The sequence below is a fragment of the Teleopsis dalmanni genome, chromosome 2 (genome assembly GCF_002237135.1).
Source record: "Teleopsis dalmanni isolate 2A chromosome 2, ASM223713v2, whole genome shotgun sequence".
NCBI classification, from domain to species: domain Eukaryota; kingdom Metazoa; phylum Arthropoda; class Insecta; order Diptera; family Diopsidae; genus Teleopsis; species Teleopsis dalmanni.
In genome coordinates this window covers 176,628,403-176,648,139 of record NC_051847.1, presented here as the reverse complement: position 1 = coordinate 176,648,139, position 19,737 = coordinate 176,628,403, and the positions used below count along the sequence as shown (strand labels likewise).

Here is a 19,737-nt window from a genome sequence, read left to right as displayed (position 1 = left end):
TTATTATAAAATTAACGTTTTCATATCTTTTCATATTTATATAAAATTGAACTCTTTGAATTCTACCACAATCAATTCAATAGTTAATTAAACCACTGAGTGCAACTGCATTAATGTTAATTATGAAGTTAATCAAAAAAAAAAAGAGCAACAACAAATACTCGATCATGGCCACATCATTTTTTACTGGGATATAATTTAAATTGAATTTCACGAGTCAACAATTGTGGGAAATCATTAAAGACCTGGCATTGACCACTTACCAGCGAACTGGCAACGAAGATTGCACGGCAAATTAATTAAATTTAAGTGATGCTGCGTCTCTTTCATGTCATTAAATCACGAACAAGACATGACATTGTTAACACAACACATAAGCACAACCAACAAAAGTGACGAAAATAACAACAGTAACAACAACAACAACACACAGACACATACATACACATATCCACAAAAACTGCATCAACAAACAACAGTAAACACCACTCCTCAACCACAACCAGCACCACCAACGGCAACAACAACAAAGAGCAAAGCACAGCCTCACGCCATTTGCAAACTAATTAAAAATCTTTTTAGTACAAAAATAAAAAATAAAATTAAATTTAAAAAAATATACGCAATCAAAGTACAACAAATAAAAAAACAACGACAACAACATATGCTCCTTATTACTCTGAGTTTGCATTTGAATGAAGAGAATAGCGCGTAGCGCGAAATAAACAACAACAAGATAACGTAACAAATGCAATGACAATGAAACAACAACAACGACCAACATAAGTAATGAATAAAATCCTTTCATTTCCATAAAATGAAGTTGCTATAAGCGGCAACAGACAATATCATTATATTGTTATCTCCATCTATTCTATAGATGGTGTTGCTTTTGTTTTTGTTATTATTTTTATTTTTATTTGTTGCTGCTGGCTCCATTGTAAGGCCACCACATACTGCACATAAGAACACTTAAAAAACAATTTAAATAAATAATTCCTTTTACTTTTTTGAATGTTTTTGATTTATTTGCCTTTTGCCTTTGAGTTTTCATTTTATTTTTTTTTTAATAGATTTTTCTTATGTTGGTTCACATATTAAAAACAAAGCGCCTCATATGCGCTAATTAAGCACAGAAAATTTAATCAAATGATGCGTTCGCTGATGCTTATGGTGGCATTAATAATATCAACGCATTTCATTTCCAAAGCAAATAACAAAAAAAAAAATTATTTTCAATGGTACGAATTGTTACTTTTGAATTGGCGAAATCCCAGTGCGGCCATTATTTGAGGTGTTACATGATGGAAGCTCTCCACAGCCATGAAATTCAGTACCAAATTACACATGACAATGGCAGCACACTTATCCACAACTTTGTGTGTGTGTTTGTGTGTGTGTATATGTGTATGTTGACAAAGTACGTACAGCCAACAGCTCATGTAACATATGTTGCACCCATTTTTGAGATTATAATGAAGTACGTGGTCGCATAATTTGCCGGTGAGCCCTGAGATTGTGGAGATCTTTGACGCGGTGTGAACATTGTCAACTATTTTGTAGTTGTTGCAGTCGTCGGTGAGTTTTTGAGCTGTGTTCCTTAGAGTGTTGCTAAATATGGTGGTGTCAGACATAAGTAGGTAATTAAAATCTTGTCTGGTAAAATTTTGTACACCCGATTTTTTTTATCGTTTCGATTCTTCTTACATGAATCTAAATTAAGATATAAAATTCTACAAATGATATGAAGTGAAGACTACAAGTTTTAAATATCACAGATGTCAATCTCTTAGCCGAACATAAGCATTAAATTCAGGAACACTTCTATTCTCTTCGTGTAGAGACCTACAGTTTAAATAATATTACAATCTCTCAACATGTCTGCAGAGATTGGCCTTTGTTTAGCTGAGTTGAGAGGAAATTCCAAATTTTTCTTCACCGGTTAAACGAAACATAACCGGTAAACATCTTTCTATATAAGTGAGCCACAGTGCTGTTGTATGCTGTGATTGCTTGAAAATGACAACACCGTAAAGTCTTGAATTGGGCCAGTAGCACGATAGTAGAAAAATCAAAAACAAATAGTACATTATTTAATACACAACGTTTAAGAACAGCAATAAATAATTTCAAATTAATAATTGGAAACATAAAGAATTGGTTGATAAAAAATAGCAACATAATGCTTGTATTCCTCGTTACACTTAACACATTTATTCTACTGGTAAACAATAATTTATTAATTTTATAACAAGAACACTAAGATAGTATATTTGACTACAACAATAGACTATAGACTAGGATATGGATTGCGGTGTTTCAGTTTACATCTGGCAGCCATTTGCCGACTAAGAAACCAAGCATCGATAGATTCTCAGGATACTTTAATTTTTTCTAAAACATATTAGTTGTGATAAAATTATATATAGATGAGAATAGATTCGATCTGACAGATTCTGACAGTATATGATGAACAAAAAAAATTATCAGATTATTTCTATTTTTTATAAAACATAATACAATAATTTCACAAAATTAAATATTATGATACTAAATTTGATCATTTCTTACCTTCTGCTCAAAAAGTATTCGGATTTTGTAAATAAAACAGACAAATTTAAATTTTATTCCAAATTTATTTTATCTCCTTCAAAATATGCTCCTTCTGAAGCAATAAAACAGACAAATTTAAATTTTATTCCAAATTTATTTTATCTCCTTCAAAATATGCTCCTTCTGAAACAACACACATATGCCAACGCTTAACCCAATCCTCCATACACTTTTCGTAGGCCCGTGCAGGTATGGCTTTTAGTTCCTTCGACTAATTCTCTTTTACCGATTCAATCGACTCAAAACGCTTACTACGAAGGGGCAGTTTGAGTTTCGGGAACAGGAAAAATATGGTACCTGAGCGATAACAGTGGTGCCGTCTTTGGTCAAAAAATCGCGTACAACAAAGTTTTCCATAATAAAAATCGCTAAATGCACTTGAGTAGTCTCACATTAACAGCTGCTGCAAACAAACTAATTGACAGACCTATTACTTAAGAAGTAGTTAACAAACAACAGCATCTGGATTTTTTGAGCAGAAGATATACTTTAAATTATGTACATACTGCGTACGCGCCTCTTTCTATATAAGTGAGCCATTGAGCCTCCGTTATCAGCTCAAATCCAACTTTATCATGGGAACAGGCAACGATGTCGTCTATAAATAAATCGATTATTTTATCTCTCGTTCCAAATCATGACCATTTGATTACAAATTCTCTTTTAAATCATGACTGATAAACCATGGAATATTGAACCCAATAGGTTCCACCTTCCTCTTAGTCTTGCAATATTACTGTTTGATACTATTTAGTTGAAACTGTGTTCTTTCTAAATTCATTAATTTTTTCGAAGTCCTTCTATTGCTATAGTTTGGCTTTTCCGAGCTCATGGGTTGATATGAGATATTATTTGAAATCATCAGTTGCTCAAGATTCTTAGTTTCTTAAGTTAGAAGTTTTAACTTTTGAACTTTTGAACTCTTGAATGCTCAAGATTCTTATTTTCTTAAGTCAGAACTCTTCACTGGATTGTAGATTGTAAAATTCTTCATCATATCTCTTCTCTTAGTATTAATATATTATAGATTCATATATTTGAGTTAATGAATGATCATAATTATAGCAATCTTTCGAAATAAAGTTTTTCGAAAATTCGATAAGTATAAAGTATAAATAAATTCAAAATGAAAAATACAAATAAAAATGCTCAAATTAAATTGAAATGATTTGTCATTAAAATGCTTTACGTATTCATTTAAAAATAAATTCTTCTCTCATATTCAGTGGCATATTTCTTTCACTGCATTTCACTTGCAGCTAATTACAAGGCACAGCAATTTGGTGTTAAAATTCCTCACTAATGTTCCCAGTCACAGAGCAGATACATGATGAAGTTACAGGCAGCACATGAGGACAGACTGAACATATGGTAACGAGAACTTGCCTCGGATCACGTGCCTCAATCAAGGCACATGTTTCCCTGCTAATACTTCAGGGCACCGGCTCATGTATACGCCTTAACTGAAAATCGTGCAATAATACGAAGGGCAATCATACACATTGTAGCCTAAAATAGCAACTTTTTGAACATTTTAAAACGTTGTTCCCTTCACATTCTGTAGTGTGGAGTGGTGCATATGACAATTTTAATGTATCTTTCTTTATGTGAAGATACATTCTACTCGGTACTCGTATTTATGTCCGCAAGTGTTTGTATGTATGAAGGTATGATTTTGTGAAAAGCAAAAGTGAAAAGTGTCAAGTGAAGAGTGACTGATATGGCGAGTAACGAGCTCTCGAGTGTCATTATATGCCAAGTGTGGCATTAAGCACTGTAACATTTTCATGGTTTTTTGGTAGCAAAAATTCTAAAAATATATATTCATGGGTACAGACTTTTAAACTTATCTCAAAAAAAAATTCAAAAAATAAAAACTAGTCATGGAAAAATGAAACATCACAACGTATACGAAATATGAAGTCCTCTTTGTATTTCAGTTCGGTTCATTATGGTTAGTATTCCGCTTTTGCCAATTCGTGAGAAATTAAGTCATATTAAGTCATTATTTATTTAAATTGCTTAGAGATGAAAATACATTTCATTAACAAAATTTTTAAGTACTTTAAATATTGCTCGATAAGTAAAAATTTAAGTTGTTCAAATATTTTTAAATTGATAGATTATTCTTCAGACATATCCGGTTAGAAAAAAATCACATTGGAATGCCAAATTTACTCATTGCGCTTTGCAGTCTAAATTTATACATTTACAATAATTTGTAATTTGTAAAGAAAGGATGCTGAGAACATATTAGTCTATATTACGTACTCATTTGTTGACATACATAACCAAAAACTGATCAGTACTTTCGATAGGGACCTAACTAGCTGGTGGTATAAGATAAATAGCATACCAAAGAATCAATCAAGTTTAACATTAAAAAAATCCTAGAGCATTGATATGCTCGAGAGAGGCTTTCATTCCACAACTGGAAAGATTTTATTGGAAAAAATAAAAATTTTTAAATTTCTGCAGAAGATATTGGGTGGTAGTAAACTATGCAAGTAAAAATTCCTGAGAAGAAACATATCTGGATTTAATTAAAATTTCTTGGTGCCACTTCTTATGACAGAAGTTACGAAAGTTTTCACAGATATATAGCTAAGTGAATGAATCACAGAATATAAGATTAATATATAATATATATTTAATATAAGATTTTAGAATCACAACATTTTGTTTCAAGAATTTGAAAAACTTCCCCACTCGTTAAATTTTTACAGAAAGTAAGTTAAGTATTATAAGTATCTATAAAAATTTTTAAACTTCTAGTTAAATTTTACAATAAGAACGATATACATCAATTACATAGTATAGTTCTTTCAAAATCATTAATTCAATGTCTTTGACAAGCTATTTAATTTCACATTAATATTTAATATATTATTTTTGCATTCAGTATATAAATTACCAATGTTCAAAATAAAATAAAAAAAAACAAAATTCTGCATTCCTGGATTGTGAAAAACTGAAACTAGGGTCAGTTAACAGATTAAAAGCCGGAAACAGTTTTCTTGTCATTGCTCTTTATAACAAAACTTATACAGTTTCTATAATTATTTATTTAAGTAAGTAAGAAACAAATAATCTTCGTCTTTATATTGACTTAAAAAAGTAACAAAAATCTTTCTTATTCAGATCGTAACATAGGTCGTAGTGAACCGTTAGTTGTCTTGATAATAACTTCAGTGTTACCAAGTCGCCTTTTTTAGTTGTAGGACCGAAACAACTCTTTCTCCTGACGGTTACCGCTAGTGCCACACTAATAGCAATTTCTTTCGGTTCAATTTTTGACTAAAATTCTGTAGTTGTATTTTGTGCACAGTTTAACCAGACTTTATGCTAATTTATACATTCTTTTTCTTCTTATTTGGCACTACAGTCCAGTGTGAACCTTGGCCTCCTTCTTTTTTAAAGAAGCTTCGTAGCGGGTTTTTTTTCTCCGATGTGAGGCTGTTGAGCTAGCGATCAATCTCCAACTTGGAGAACCAGATCCCCTGAAAATCTGGGGATAAAATAAGGGTTTGATAGCTAGAGAGTTTCCCCTCTGCTAGGTGTTTTCAGGTTATAATGTCTATACTCGGTCGCGAGAACCTCGTATGCGAGCACAGGATGCATCACGTGTAGGTGAAGTTGGCTGTGTATTCGCATCACTCCCCCATTGAGGCACACATTTCTGCCCCTTATATTACATTTTACTGTATAATAATATGGAGTTATATAATATTATATAAATTGTTTTTATATTATATTATATATTATTATTATTCATACCACTATATATTTTTATCTGCACAAAAGTTCTTTCAGGTCGCAGTGTATATACAACCTATTCATAATAATAAAATATATTGTTATATAGTGAATATAGAATTATATATTAATAAGAATATAAACATACTCAAAAAATAAATTCCATGAAATTATCTACCAGATTATAATTCAAAAATTTCGTTCCAATAATATGTCTGTCTTGTATTATCATTTTAAGTTCTCATGCATATATAATCAATATATAATCATAACTATTAAATTTTCAATTGAAGTCAACTTCAGAAGCAATATTAAGCAATGTAAGCGTACTATTAACTTAATACAAGAACTCACAAAAATAAAACAAAAATTTATTTCCCTTAAAGTTTTCAAAAAATTGTCTATTCACTTGCAAATTTATGCACCGCTGAAAACTATCACAGTTTTCCTTCTTCGATAGATTTCCCTGACAAAATATGTACTTAAGTCCCTCTAATGAAATACAAGTTGTCTGTTTGTCATAGATTCCGTATTCGTCGTACACAAAAGCAGAGTTGCGTTCTTAATGAGCATGTGTAAGCTCTGTTGTTTCACTAATCCACTATTAATTTAGGCAAAACTCTTGAATACCCGAACACCGTACATATCACTTAATTGTGTCCCTTGACACATGACGTATGCCACAGCGCTGCTGAACACAAAAAACATGGAAAATCTCTTGATGATGACATTCTGACAATGTCACACAAATGTCACAACTACGCGGCAGTGACATTTCTAGGTAGCGCTTTGATGCTGATACTTGATGTCGTACAATGCCAAATCAAACAAGTGATTTCGCAATACTTGAAGTCACCAAAGCTGAAACTGAATCCTTTAACAATGTAAGCTGAAGGATTTAAGAGAGATATAAATACCACAGAAAGATAGAGAGATAGATGTCAATTTAAAATGCATTAATGTGATAGGAAAAGATAAGCAATTGTTAGTAATTGTGGGGAAAGTCATTGTTATTTATAAGTCAAAATAAATTTTTTTTGCTTTTATTTTTTTTTTTGTTTACTGTTTTTATATTATACATATAACACTGCATATTGCATATCACATCATCATAAATTAAAAATTAAATATTTTCCAGCCCATGTCACCGTTACAATCAAATTGTCATAATTGTTTAACATCACAAAAATGGCAAAAAACCATCACTAAATATAAAAACATATTTTCAATTAAACAAATAAATAATCAAAATAAAAAAATGATATTTTTTAAAATAGTTTTAATAGTTCAAAAAATATATGTATATTTTTTTTTAGTTCAATTATTAGCAGTAATAATTTGTTTACCGATGTTGTTCATTTAGCAGCTATCAACCACATAAATGCACATACACACGCATACATTTGACGAATACATGCTCAAGCACAAGTTGCACGTCAGATAGCAACAATTACAATAATAAAAATGTTTTATATTAAATTGACAGGCATAACAATTTAAATGCCCACAATAACACCAACAACAATAGCAGCAACAACAACAGCACACAAAACAATATAAATAAGTTTCCAAAACAAAGAAAAAACACAAAAAGAATGTTACAAAAAACCTAATAGGGACCAGCACAACTGCAACGAAGTAGGAAAGAGAGAACACATGTTCACAGAACGTTGTTTGATGTTGTTCGATTGTGCGGAAAGAATGGGCGCACATTTTATCAATAAACAAGCGTAAAAATATGACAAACAAATTAATAAAATGCATCATTTAAAATAGGAAAAACAACAACAGAAAATAGTACAACAAAAACAAGAAATCAAAGCAAAAATTTAAAGTCAGGAAAGTTCTGTTTTTTGTCGGTAATGGTGACTTAATAAAATGCACTACAAATATTGAGAATATATCTATATGAGTGATAATATTTAAACACATTTATCAGCTAATGCGGTCAAATTCTATTTTTCAATGCAATAAGTAAGAATTATCTATTCAATTGTGTATAAAGTTATTTTTCTACATCGTTAGCAAAACAATCCATGTAGGTACGACTTAATTCCGACATTCAATAGTTTGCCATCTCTATGCTTCTGTTGCTCTTGTTTTACATATGAAAATTCCTAATAATCATATATTTTCATTTAAACTGTTGTATATATTCCTTAAACATTCGCATAATAACATCAACAATTCATTTCTTGAACGACCTGCATTTCCGACACACAATAGTTTCCAATCCCTATGCAACTATTGCTCTTGATTTACATTTAGTTATGCGTATTCATCCTCATCCACATCATTCTTTCTATTCCTTGAATATCTTCATAATATGTTAACACTAGAAATTCATTTCTTGCGCGGTCTGCATTCTCCTTAATCTGCAGAAAGTTGTCAATTCAATACTTTTTGTAACTAACATAGTTTCCTAATATAATATAATATAAGAGATCTTGTTATTTGAGAATAAAATAATATGAATAACTTAAATTCGTATGATATTAAAATGTAAAAAATAATTAAACATCATATCATATCATCACATCATATTACATTTAATCATAAGATCAAATAAATTTTCGAATACTGTCAAATAATTTGTCCACTTAACATTATTCTCTTTAATTTTACATACACTAACGATCTTTATTAAATTTTTATTTTATAATTAACTGTTACATATAATTCGATTAGCATAAAAAGAAATAGACGCTTCGACATACTAAGGTCACTTTATTTTGCTAACAATTACTGGATCCAACTTACTAAGCAGTTTGATTATTATTAACATACTTTAAGAAGCTAAGGTATATTGGTGTATATATGAATGATGACTGTAAATGATACATATCTACCATAAACTATATGGTATTCTGATTTTATTACACATTGCAATTATATAGGTTTTATATATATGTTTATGTTATTCAAATAGCAGAACTGGTGTTCATATATGTTTATGGTATTCATTACATAAATGAATCAGCTAAATATACCTATTTATAAATACCAATTCTGGATTTGTAGGAGCAATTTTTGCAAGACACTGTCAAATAGATTTTAAACAAGATTTAACTTACGAAAAGGGAAAAATTTGAAATATTTTTGTGGAACACGATATAATACTACCATATTTTAATTAATTTAATATAAATATATTTAAATTAATTATTTAATTATTCATTTAATTTATTTTAAAGTTAACACTAAAATTTATTTTTAAATTAACTGAGCATAAGGACCTAGACTGCTAGGTCCTTTCTCTTGATAAAATATATAATATATAATGATTTATCACTCACAAAATTTTTATATATATTTTTTACTTCATGTAGGTATATATACTTTATATTTTTATACTTTATGTATAACTTTTTATATAGGTACAATATTTTAAATCGTAATATTTTTTTAATACTCTCTCCTTAATTCTATATCTCGTTCTCTTTATCTCTGCATTGGTAGATCATATTTTCTATTTTTGACATATTAGATTTTTTAAAATGTATAGATATACAATACTAGACTCTATTGTAAACAAATGAGGTATTTTTAGGTTAGGTTAAGTTCAGAAGGCGCGTGTCCTCAAAAATTTTGCCGGGAAAGGAGAGTTACTAACCTTTCTTATCCTTGTTAAACTATTTGGTTTTCCAGATGAAGTTGAGGAGATCCGATAAGTTTGCTTTCGCTATCTTTTCCAAGCCAGTGAAAAAGGGATCCCCAAGAAATTGAAGTCGCCTTGTCTGAAGTCCTGGACACAGGACTGGTTGATAGATTCTACCTCCTCTTCATCTTGGCAACTCCTGCATAATTCACTTGTTGGAACTCGCCACTGTTGCAACATAGGCACAATGACACAGTACCCTGTTAGTACTCCAGTAAATACACGAACTGCAAGTTTGCTGAAGCCCATAAGGCTTTTCATTTAATGAGGTATCTTTATATACTCTCTTTAACGTGCTCCACAGTTTTTCAAGAACTTTAAAAAATTTTTCTCTTATGATTATCTTTTCGAGGAATGCATAACTGTTGTTATGTTATATCGTTCATTAAATATAAGATAATATTTTTGTGCTGTAAAGGAGTACAGTAAGTACAGTAAGTTATCTTCATGTTTACTCCCAAAATGCCGACGTAATTTGTAGTGTGCAGGGTTGCTACTAAATAACAAAAACAATTATTCACCAAAGCAACTAAAAGTGAAGGGACAGAAGAAAAATTTAAAACAAATTGAAACAAAAGTCAAACATGAAATGAAAAATGCAGGGCGAATGTCAAAATTATTTTTAAAGAATATAAATGATTGCCACTGAAAATAAAAATAAAATCTCAATCAGAAAATGTTTTTTTTATTTTGACAAACGCCAACTGAAATTTCAATTGACAATTGAAAGTTGAAACTGAAAACTGAGAAAAAATAGCGAAGCTACCAAAAATTCATTCCCGAAAGATACACTTAAAGTGCAGAAGAAATTACAGTTTGATTTGAAATTAAATTTGTTTACGAAGGCAATTCCATTGTAATTTGCATGCACGCAACAGTCATCACCCCCCTGCAGCGCTGCATGAATTTCTAGTAATTCCCTGTTGCACTTTCAATCAAAACACTAAATTACTCCAGCGCACAATACTACGAGTGCGGCCATGACTGTTGAACCCACATGCAAAAACCGAAAACCCTGAGCCTTTCTTACCAATCCAAATCGTACCGAAGAGCAGCAACTGAAACCAACCGCCGCACCCAAACAACCGCATTTAGTGGCACACCACACGCGTTAGGATGTTAAGGAAAATGAACCACTTGTGGCCAAATGGTAACGAATAATTCCCAAGGACCTTAGTGCATAATTCGTGTGCGATTGTTGCACGTTTCCCGTTCAAGTCGCACTAACAGTACCGCGTATATGCAAAAACAAAAAACACCAACAACAACAACAAACTCCATGTAAATTCATAACAAAAAATAAATGAAAAAAATAATTTTTTTCCAAATCAAAATTCAAATTACACTAAAGCACACACACACACACACACACACACATATACATATACACACCCAGATGCAATCGCGCCTAGGCACAACGCAGCATAGCAGTGAACAGAACAGTTTGGATCAGCGCAGCGTAGAGTGAAGTAGGGGAGCAGAAATCAAAAACCAAATCCATGCAACGAACAAAATTGCGAAGGGCAGTGCCGGCTGGTTGGTTGGTTGGTTTGTTGGTTGGGTTTATTATAAGGGCCAGGCAGGGCATCAATGGAGCACTTTGTTTACTTGTGCCCTTGTTTGTTTGTTTTTCGCTGAAAGCGTTGGTTTGTTGCAAAGGGTTGCATGTAATTGTTGCATTTTAATGGGCTGTTAGCATTTGTTTTCGTTTTGGTTCCAGGTTCTATATTTTTTTCTTTTAAATTTTATTTCAAATATTGCCCATGCAACAGTCCACACAAAAGGATTTCATAAAAAAATTAGCTCACATATCCGGTAGGGAAATTAATTTAAAATTAAAGGGGAGCTTCACATAAACAAACAATAATTTATGACAAGCGTGAAATGCACTTTACGGTTACAAAAAAATTTCACTTCTTTTTATTTAAAAAATTAAAAATTATTTTAATGAATTTATTCGAACTATTATATTTAATTAAAGACAATTAAAAATGTATGAGGACGCAAAACCTATTATGAAATTTTTAAGTGAACACAGCGTCAATTAAAAAATTATACATATTCTCACATATATAAAACACTTTTTTTAATTAAGTATATAATAGTTTTGTAGTCAAACAATAGGAGCATATAGAGAATTAATTTTTATGGTATTTGCAAGGAAGGTATAAGCAATCCTACAAAAGATATAATTTATATGATATTTTATTAAGCTTAAAATCAACTCCTTTATACTAGAATTTGTATAAATATAATCAAAGTACAAATTAAATTAACAAAAATTAAACAATTAACATTTGAGGTAGTTATATAAAACGTATTGTGGAGGTACTGTAGCAATTAATCAACCCAAGAGACGGAAGAAGAAGTCAATCCTCAAATGGATACGTTTGTTGCTGATCAGTATAACGTTCAGAAGAGCAACAATTATTTATGTTAGTTCTCTCAATATTGATATCCAATTCTCCTTCCATCATATGGAAGCTTCGTTTCGTTTCGCGATCGTTTCCAATCCGTATTTTTGTTCTAATTAGCTAAACAATATTATACCAAATTTATATTACAAGCCTAAGGCCTAAGCTGAACAATATTATACCAAATTTATATTACAAGCCTACGGCCTAAGCTAAACAATATTATACCAAATTTATATTACAAGCCTAAGGTTTCTTAAAAAAGAAGAGTAAATTGGAAAAAACAATCCATATATGTAATTTTGAGTTGTTACGTGAAAAATATTTTAAAATCGATCGTTGTTTTTAGTATATTTCTATACGTATTTCGGCAAATTCGTTTTTGGCTTCATCAGGATAAGAAAACAAAACCGACTTTAATCAATATATACTTTTAGAAAAGCTATTATAGGAAATTGGTGTGAAAACTGAGCAGCAACTGAGTTTTTATAATTCATTTTAATTTTGCTATGATAAATGTAGAAGAGAATTTAAGAACAATAAACGCATATACAACAGCAACAAATCCGGAAGGTTAAGCAATTAATAAACATTAATTTGCCTAGTGTAAGTTGCAAATTACTTTGAGTTTCTCACAAATTCCTTAATTTTTAATGCAGTTTGAATACATCTATTCCACACTATATCAAGAAGTGTACATTTCTGTAGCACGTAGATTTTATTACGTCTTCCTATTTTAGTTTGCATTTCAATGTCTGCGGTATTTTTACACTGATTCAATTAATAAAAAATATCAGAAGCAACAATGAAAATGCAAAATAAATGTACAAAACAAAATAAACAGCAACAGCAACGATGTCGTTTTGTAGGCTAACAAAATGCAAAATTCATTTAAGAAAATTGTTTAAAAGAGTAAAATATTCTCTGTAAAAAATTACCCAAAAATGTGATTTTGTGATGTACTCAATACCAAGACATCCATAAGAATATACCGAAACAGAAATTAAGTCAGTTTAGCGAAGATAACATTTTCAATGTATGATTTTATATAATATTAAACATTTTTTTTTTTAAAATATGTTTATACAAATTATTTTGTTATTAATTTAATATTAAGTTTTTAAAATTTTTCAATTGACTTTAAGAGCAATATTTTAAATACTTTAAGTGAAGCATTTATCTAAAGACTTTTTAATAATTTTTTTTTTTTTTTTGAAATTAATTCAAATATTGAGTGACTCAATTTCTTAGTTATATTTTAAATAGTTTTGTTTATGAAGCTGTTTAAATATTCTTCAAAATATATCAAACAGAATTTGCTTTTAGGTGACGAAATAGTTTGTTTTTTTTTTGATAAAAACTTCCTTCAAATACTGAAACATAAGAATTATTTAAGAATGTGTTAAAATTAACAAAGAAAAAAATTTACGAAATAAATCTAAGCTCTTTTAAGTAATATATTTATTTACAAATGTTTACTTTTGGCAACTCGTCCATAAAATTAAAATAAATTTTCAACAAAGAGTATTCCATAAAATAACAAAATAAGATTTACCTATTTGTGGGCCGCTTTGCTACCGAAACTTTGCCAAGTGACCTATTGCAAGTGTCACTGCAGCAATTAGCGGTTTGCTCGCCTGTCGCTTCGCGTTGAACTGCCATAAATTACGGTCAATACGTACACCCACCTTGGCACCACAGCGTTGAGATAACAGCAACATCCAATGTAGACCATAAAATGGGAAAAGAAAACAACATAAACAATTTCCACAATGAAATTTCTTTGCCTTCGAGAAGAAACAACTAATTTGAACCTGTGCGTTAATCACTACATTGATTTATATGCAGCGTTCCTGAAATTTATTGCAACTTTACCGATTCACTAATCCATGGCATATTAAACGAACATCAGGTGTGCACCCAAAATTTAGCAGGGAAACAAAATTTGCCATAAGATAGTACTATAGAGATAATAATGAATTCTTTAAATGTGTAAATTATATATATATATTTTGAAATACCTATATATAGCAAACATATAGTAAATAAAAAAATAGATAATAGTTGTCTCCGAATTTAGGTGTTAATATTCTCACCAACATGAGTTTTTTAAACCTACTCTAAATATTATTTAATTAATATTAATTTAATCATAAATCCAAAACATTTTCCACCACAAACTGTCTGAGAATTGAATTATTGAACTAAATTAATTATCCATAATTCAATTTTCAATCGTTTTTGCTTTAAAATTATATAAATTTTGTATTGGGAGCAAATCATATTAAATTTATTATACCAATTATCTCCCAAACAATTGGCCATCCACTACTCCCCTGACGTCGAAATGTTCCCATTCAATCCGGATTTATTCTTTGCACTTCACTGCAAATCCTAAACGATATTATTTTTATTTTTTCGTACTCATCGTTAAGCTGTCTGAACCTATTTATTCTATATGATAAGTCAATTTTCCAAATGTGCATTCAGACATTTCGTTCAATTTTCGTTTAGTTTCCAATTTGAAAGCAATTTTCCGGGGGCGCAATTCATCGACGCGAGCCCATAAATCACGGCATGCGAGGAAAATTAGTGCTTCTGCTCTTTTAATTAAGTTTTTTCGAGTTTTCTCACGATTTTGTTGACATTTTGTGCTTTTTGCGCTGGTTTTTTTCGTGATTTATTGATAATTTAACAATTTTCAAAAGACTATTTTTAATTTTAATGGGTATTTTTAGGGAATTTACTGAAATTAATTTTGATATATAACAAGAAAATTTTTTGATAAATTATCGACAGATAAAAATAAAAATAATTTCACGGCACCACATTTGTTATAATTAAAATTAGTATGGCAAATGCTTTAAATTTAACAATAAATTATTAGCTAATTTATAATAATATCTCTTTCAAATGACTTTGAAAATTATAGGTGATACACATATATTAAAATTTTTTTGAAGGGAATTAATTTAATTTATTTGAAAATCGATTTTATGCTCTTTAGCAAAAGTTTACATTTTTGACCCGACTTATAAATAGAGTTCGAATAGAAATGAAAAGACAACAGCAAAAATTTTAATTAATATATAGTTACGAATTTGCCTTTTGTAATTTCATCATTGTTCTCGTTCGTATCACTGGATTGTTAACAAATACCAAAAATAACCGCGCTCTTTTAATTGTACTTAATAATCTTTATTTGCTGTTGTTTTTTTTTACTCATTATAACGTTTTTTATAAAAGATATTCTCCAATAAGTAATTATTATTTACAATTGAAACTAAACACAACGAACTCGTCTGTTGGCGAGACATAGCTTCCTGAAGAAGAGTAAAAAAGATGTCTGTCATATTTTTTCTAATTCCTGCCAACTAACAGTGTTGCCATGTTGCTATGATTTTATATTTACCATACCAAAATCGTCACAATGCTGAAGTTTGGCTGACCAATATTGTTTATTTAATATAAAAAAATCCTCAGCACTTTTTTACTTTTCACCTTTCAGTAACTAAGACATTTATAGAATAGCATACAAAGTTTCATATATAACAATAAATAGGTCGATACTGCAACTGAGATTTACTTCCGCACTGGAAAAAATGTTGGGTTCAAATCAACTAAGAAAAATTATAACACATCGACTAAAACATCGACTTAGATTGGATTAGGTATATTTTAAACACGTTGGGAACTTATAAGCTCCTTTCATAATATAAGAAGAACCGTATCTTGGGAAAAAATTTTGTGAGTTTTTTCCTAGAAGATATTTGTGGAATTGTGGAATTGGCAAAACCCCATGGGTTTGGCTATATCTCAAGTTCTATAAAAGGTAGAAACTTGAAATTTACAGCATTTCAAAGATAATTGATTGAACTTTCATGAAATAGTTTAAACAATTAAAATTGTTTACATTTAAGTACTAAGCCTTATTAAGCGTTAAGTTTAAAATAAAAATGTTTCTCAAAACTATTTTATAAATATTCATTTTTTATATTTTAATAAATATAATATATAAATATATAATAATATATTTAAAATAATGGCATCATACTGTTCATACTGTTAATATGAAATTAATAAATATAATTTGATTTACTACATAATATACTTTAATGGCCATGATTAAAAGGAGTATGAAACAATGTGACCATTTATAACATTAGTTAAAACTCTATTATATGGCTCTAAGATAATAGAATGGCAAGAATGGCAAGAACTATATTATAAAACGAACAGCAAAAACAAGCAAACAGTACCAATAATTTCCAAAACAGCACCAAAAAAGAGTAAAAGTGATAGCTAACAACACTAAAAGTAATGTTTGTATACACATTTTCGATGTTGAAACTGTTATCAGTTGATTTTTGAAAGCTTTGTGTGTAGTAGACTTAAATGCGCTAAAGAAATGGATTAAAAAGATGTTAACATATACCTGAACTGTATTTGTTTTTCATCTTCTCAATACAATAAATTTCGATTCACCTTTTGTTTCAATATTATAGCAATAATAATACAAAAATTTCATTGATCAATCACTCTTATCGAGAATTCAAAAGCCCGAAACATATTGCCACCACTAATTTTACGTCTGAAATATTCTTAAAGACAGCTTTACATGAGCTGTATGATACTCTCATTTTTTTAATGTAATCCCTCACACAGCACATTTTCTATTAGCATAATATAGTCCCACTCCTAAAGTCATTGAAGTCAGAAGCTTCATTTTTACACATGTAAAAGACATTGCCATAACATACATAACGCTAAGACCGTAAAAGTCTGATTTGAATCATTTTACAAAAAATTTTAGATTTTTTTGAGAATCTAAAATTATTTTTTTTTTAAATAGAATCCAAATCATAATTAGTGACAATTATTATTATTATTGGTAAGTAATGTGGCACTGCGACCGTTAGACCTATTGTGCCCCCTTTTTTTGTATTTAGAGTTGGCCTGTTGCGTCAATAAAGAGTAGTATAGAACCTACTTTACAGAGTTTTATTGCCTCTTCCGTAAGAATATATATTCCTAGGAGTCTATTCCTAGTGACCGAGTCCTCATTATCTTCGCAGAATCTACTGTTTGCATCTGTGTGTATATCCAGTGATGACAATGATGCCATTAATTATGCTATTGAAGTCTCAAAAAATTATTTACGAATAATTAAGTACAAGAAATAATCCCAAAACCACTAATAATGGATATTTGACAAAACTCGAAACAGCTGTATGGTGAACCGAAAATTCAATTAATTAAAATAATATAAAAAGAAATTTTGTTGTTATTGTCCACTACTCTTCGAAACCTCCTTACAAAACTGTAAGTAAACTCTTACTTTTCCACACACTGATCACATTACATTAGCATGTGCCGCAGCTATTTGACATTTAACCAATATAACAATAAACCCAACTCAATATCTAAGATATCGAGCAACTGATTTCAAAAGTGTCATCGCTTCTAATTGCTATAGTTTAAAACTATGATACTGTGGCGACCCAGTTGGCTGTGAATTTATTGAATTTAAAAAGTAAAATTCAATTTCAAATATTTTTAAGTTTTTTGTTTTGATTGAGGAGAACGTTTCGATTTTTCTCTCTGTAAAAAGTTGAATAAAAGTTTATTAACATTGAAAATTTTTAGAGTTTTATTAATTAGCAAGGTGAACAGATCATTGCTAAATTGGTGACCCCGACGTGATCTCGAAAAAGTTTAAATTTAGAAATATTAACTTCTGAGCTAAATATCTAATTATCGAGCTGTGATGTCAGTTGCAGACGAAGGTGTAGTAATGGCTTCTGATAGTGGAAGTGTCGTAAACCGTGTAGCAGTGAAGGTGCCACCGTTTTGGCACGAGCGACCGGAGATTTGGTTTGCTCAGATCGAGGCGCAATTTGCAGTAGCTGCCATTACGAGTGACATCACACAGTTCAACACGGTAGTAGCAGCGATTGAGTCAAGTGTTATCGCCGATGTAAGTGATGCAGTGCTTCATCCTCCTGAAACTGGAAGATACGCTAATTTAAAGGCTTGCATCATAGAGCGGTACAGTGAGAGCGAGCAGCGGAAGATTCAACGGTTGTTGTCAGAAGTTGAACTTGGTGATAGACGCCCAACACAGTTGCTAACGGAGTTGACAGCGTTAGCTAAAGACAAGGTGAGCGATGAGTTCCTTAAGTCTCTTTGGCTGAAGCGTTTGCCACCACAAGTGCGCGCTATTCTGCAGGCATCGAATGTGGCACTAGCAGAACTGGCGAAATTAGCAGACCGTATTTGCGAGGCGGGTGATTTTCAACAGATAGCTGTAGCGTCAGCCTCTGATTGTCCAGCCTATTCTGAGAATGCTGTGATTTTACGAAGGCTTGAGCAAATCGAACAGCGTCTGAGTCGTTTGGATTTACGTCGTAGTGAGTCGGTGCAAAGTCGATCGTCATCGAGGAGACGTAGGCGAACTCGTTCCCGACCAGGAAGTCCATCCAGATTGGTGCTGGTATCACGAAAGGTTTGGTGATAGAGCTAATGCTTGTCGGCAGCCCTGTAGTTTTGTGGCAAGCTCTCATCAGTCAAAAAACTAGGCACTCCTTCTACGTCGTCGAGCCGAGAAGGGGTTAGTGTTCGTATAGCTCGACTTAGTATTAAAGATCCCGCCACGTCGACCGTTTTTCTCATTGATACTGGTGCGGACATATCAGTTTTACCGAAGTCGTTCTGTCGTTGGAAGCAAAGGGCTAACAGTGTTGCATCAGTTAATTTATATGCCGCTAATGGTACGCCTATTCAAACATTTGGCGAGCGTCGACTGCTTTTGTCTTTGGGTTTGCGTAGAGATTTCCCGTGGACGTTCGTGATTGCGGATGTTAGCTGCCCTATTGTTGGAGCCGACTTCCTTAATCACTATGACTTGTTAGTGGATTTGAAAAGGAAGCGGTTAGTTGATTCGAAGACGACTTTGATGATGAAGGGTAAGGCTGCTGTGTCTCAAGAAGATACTGTGCGTGTGTGTGGTTCAGTTTCAGCTTATGCTGAGCTGGTTAATGAATACCGTGATTTAGGCATTATGAGTGCAAATCGGATGGGTTTAGTTACTAAGGTTGAACATTGCATCGAGACATTTGGTGCGCCGTCATTTGCTCGTCCCCGACGTTTAGTTGGAGCCAAACTTGAAGAAGCCAAGAAGGAATTCCAATTTTTAGTCCAGACAGGGATTTGTCAACCTTCGAAAAGCTGTTGGGCAAGTCCACTTCACATGGTTCGCAAAGGCGATGGAAGTTGGAGACCGTGTGGCGATTATCG

At 31.3% G+C, this 19,737-nt stretch overlaps 1 protein-coding gene across 1 annotated transcript in view; it reads left to right on the top strand.

The window, feature by feature from the left end:
- Positions 1–18,955, top strand: part of LOC119676233 — a 55,501-nt gene extending 36,546 nt beyond the window's left edge. Inside the window, exon 2 of the mRNA XM_038087468.1 lies at positions 18,326–18,955. Coding sequence (XP_037943396.1) covers positions 18,326–18,955 — 630 coding nt within the window. The remainder of the gene's footprint in view (positions 1–18,325) is intronic.
- The last annotated feature ends 782 nt before the right edge of the window (positions 18,956–19,737 follow it).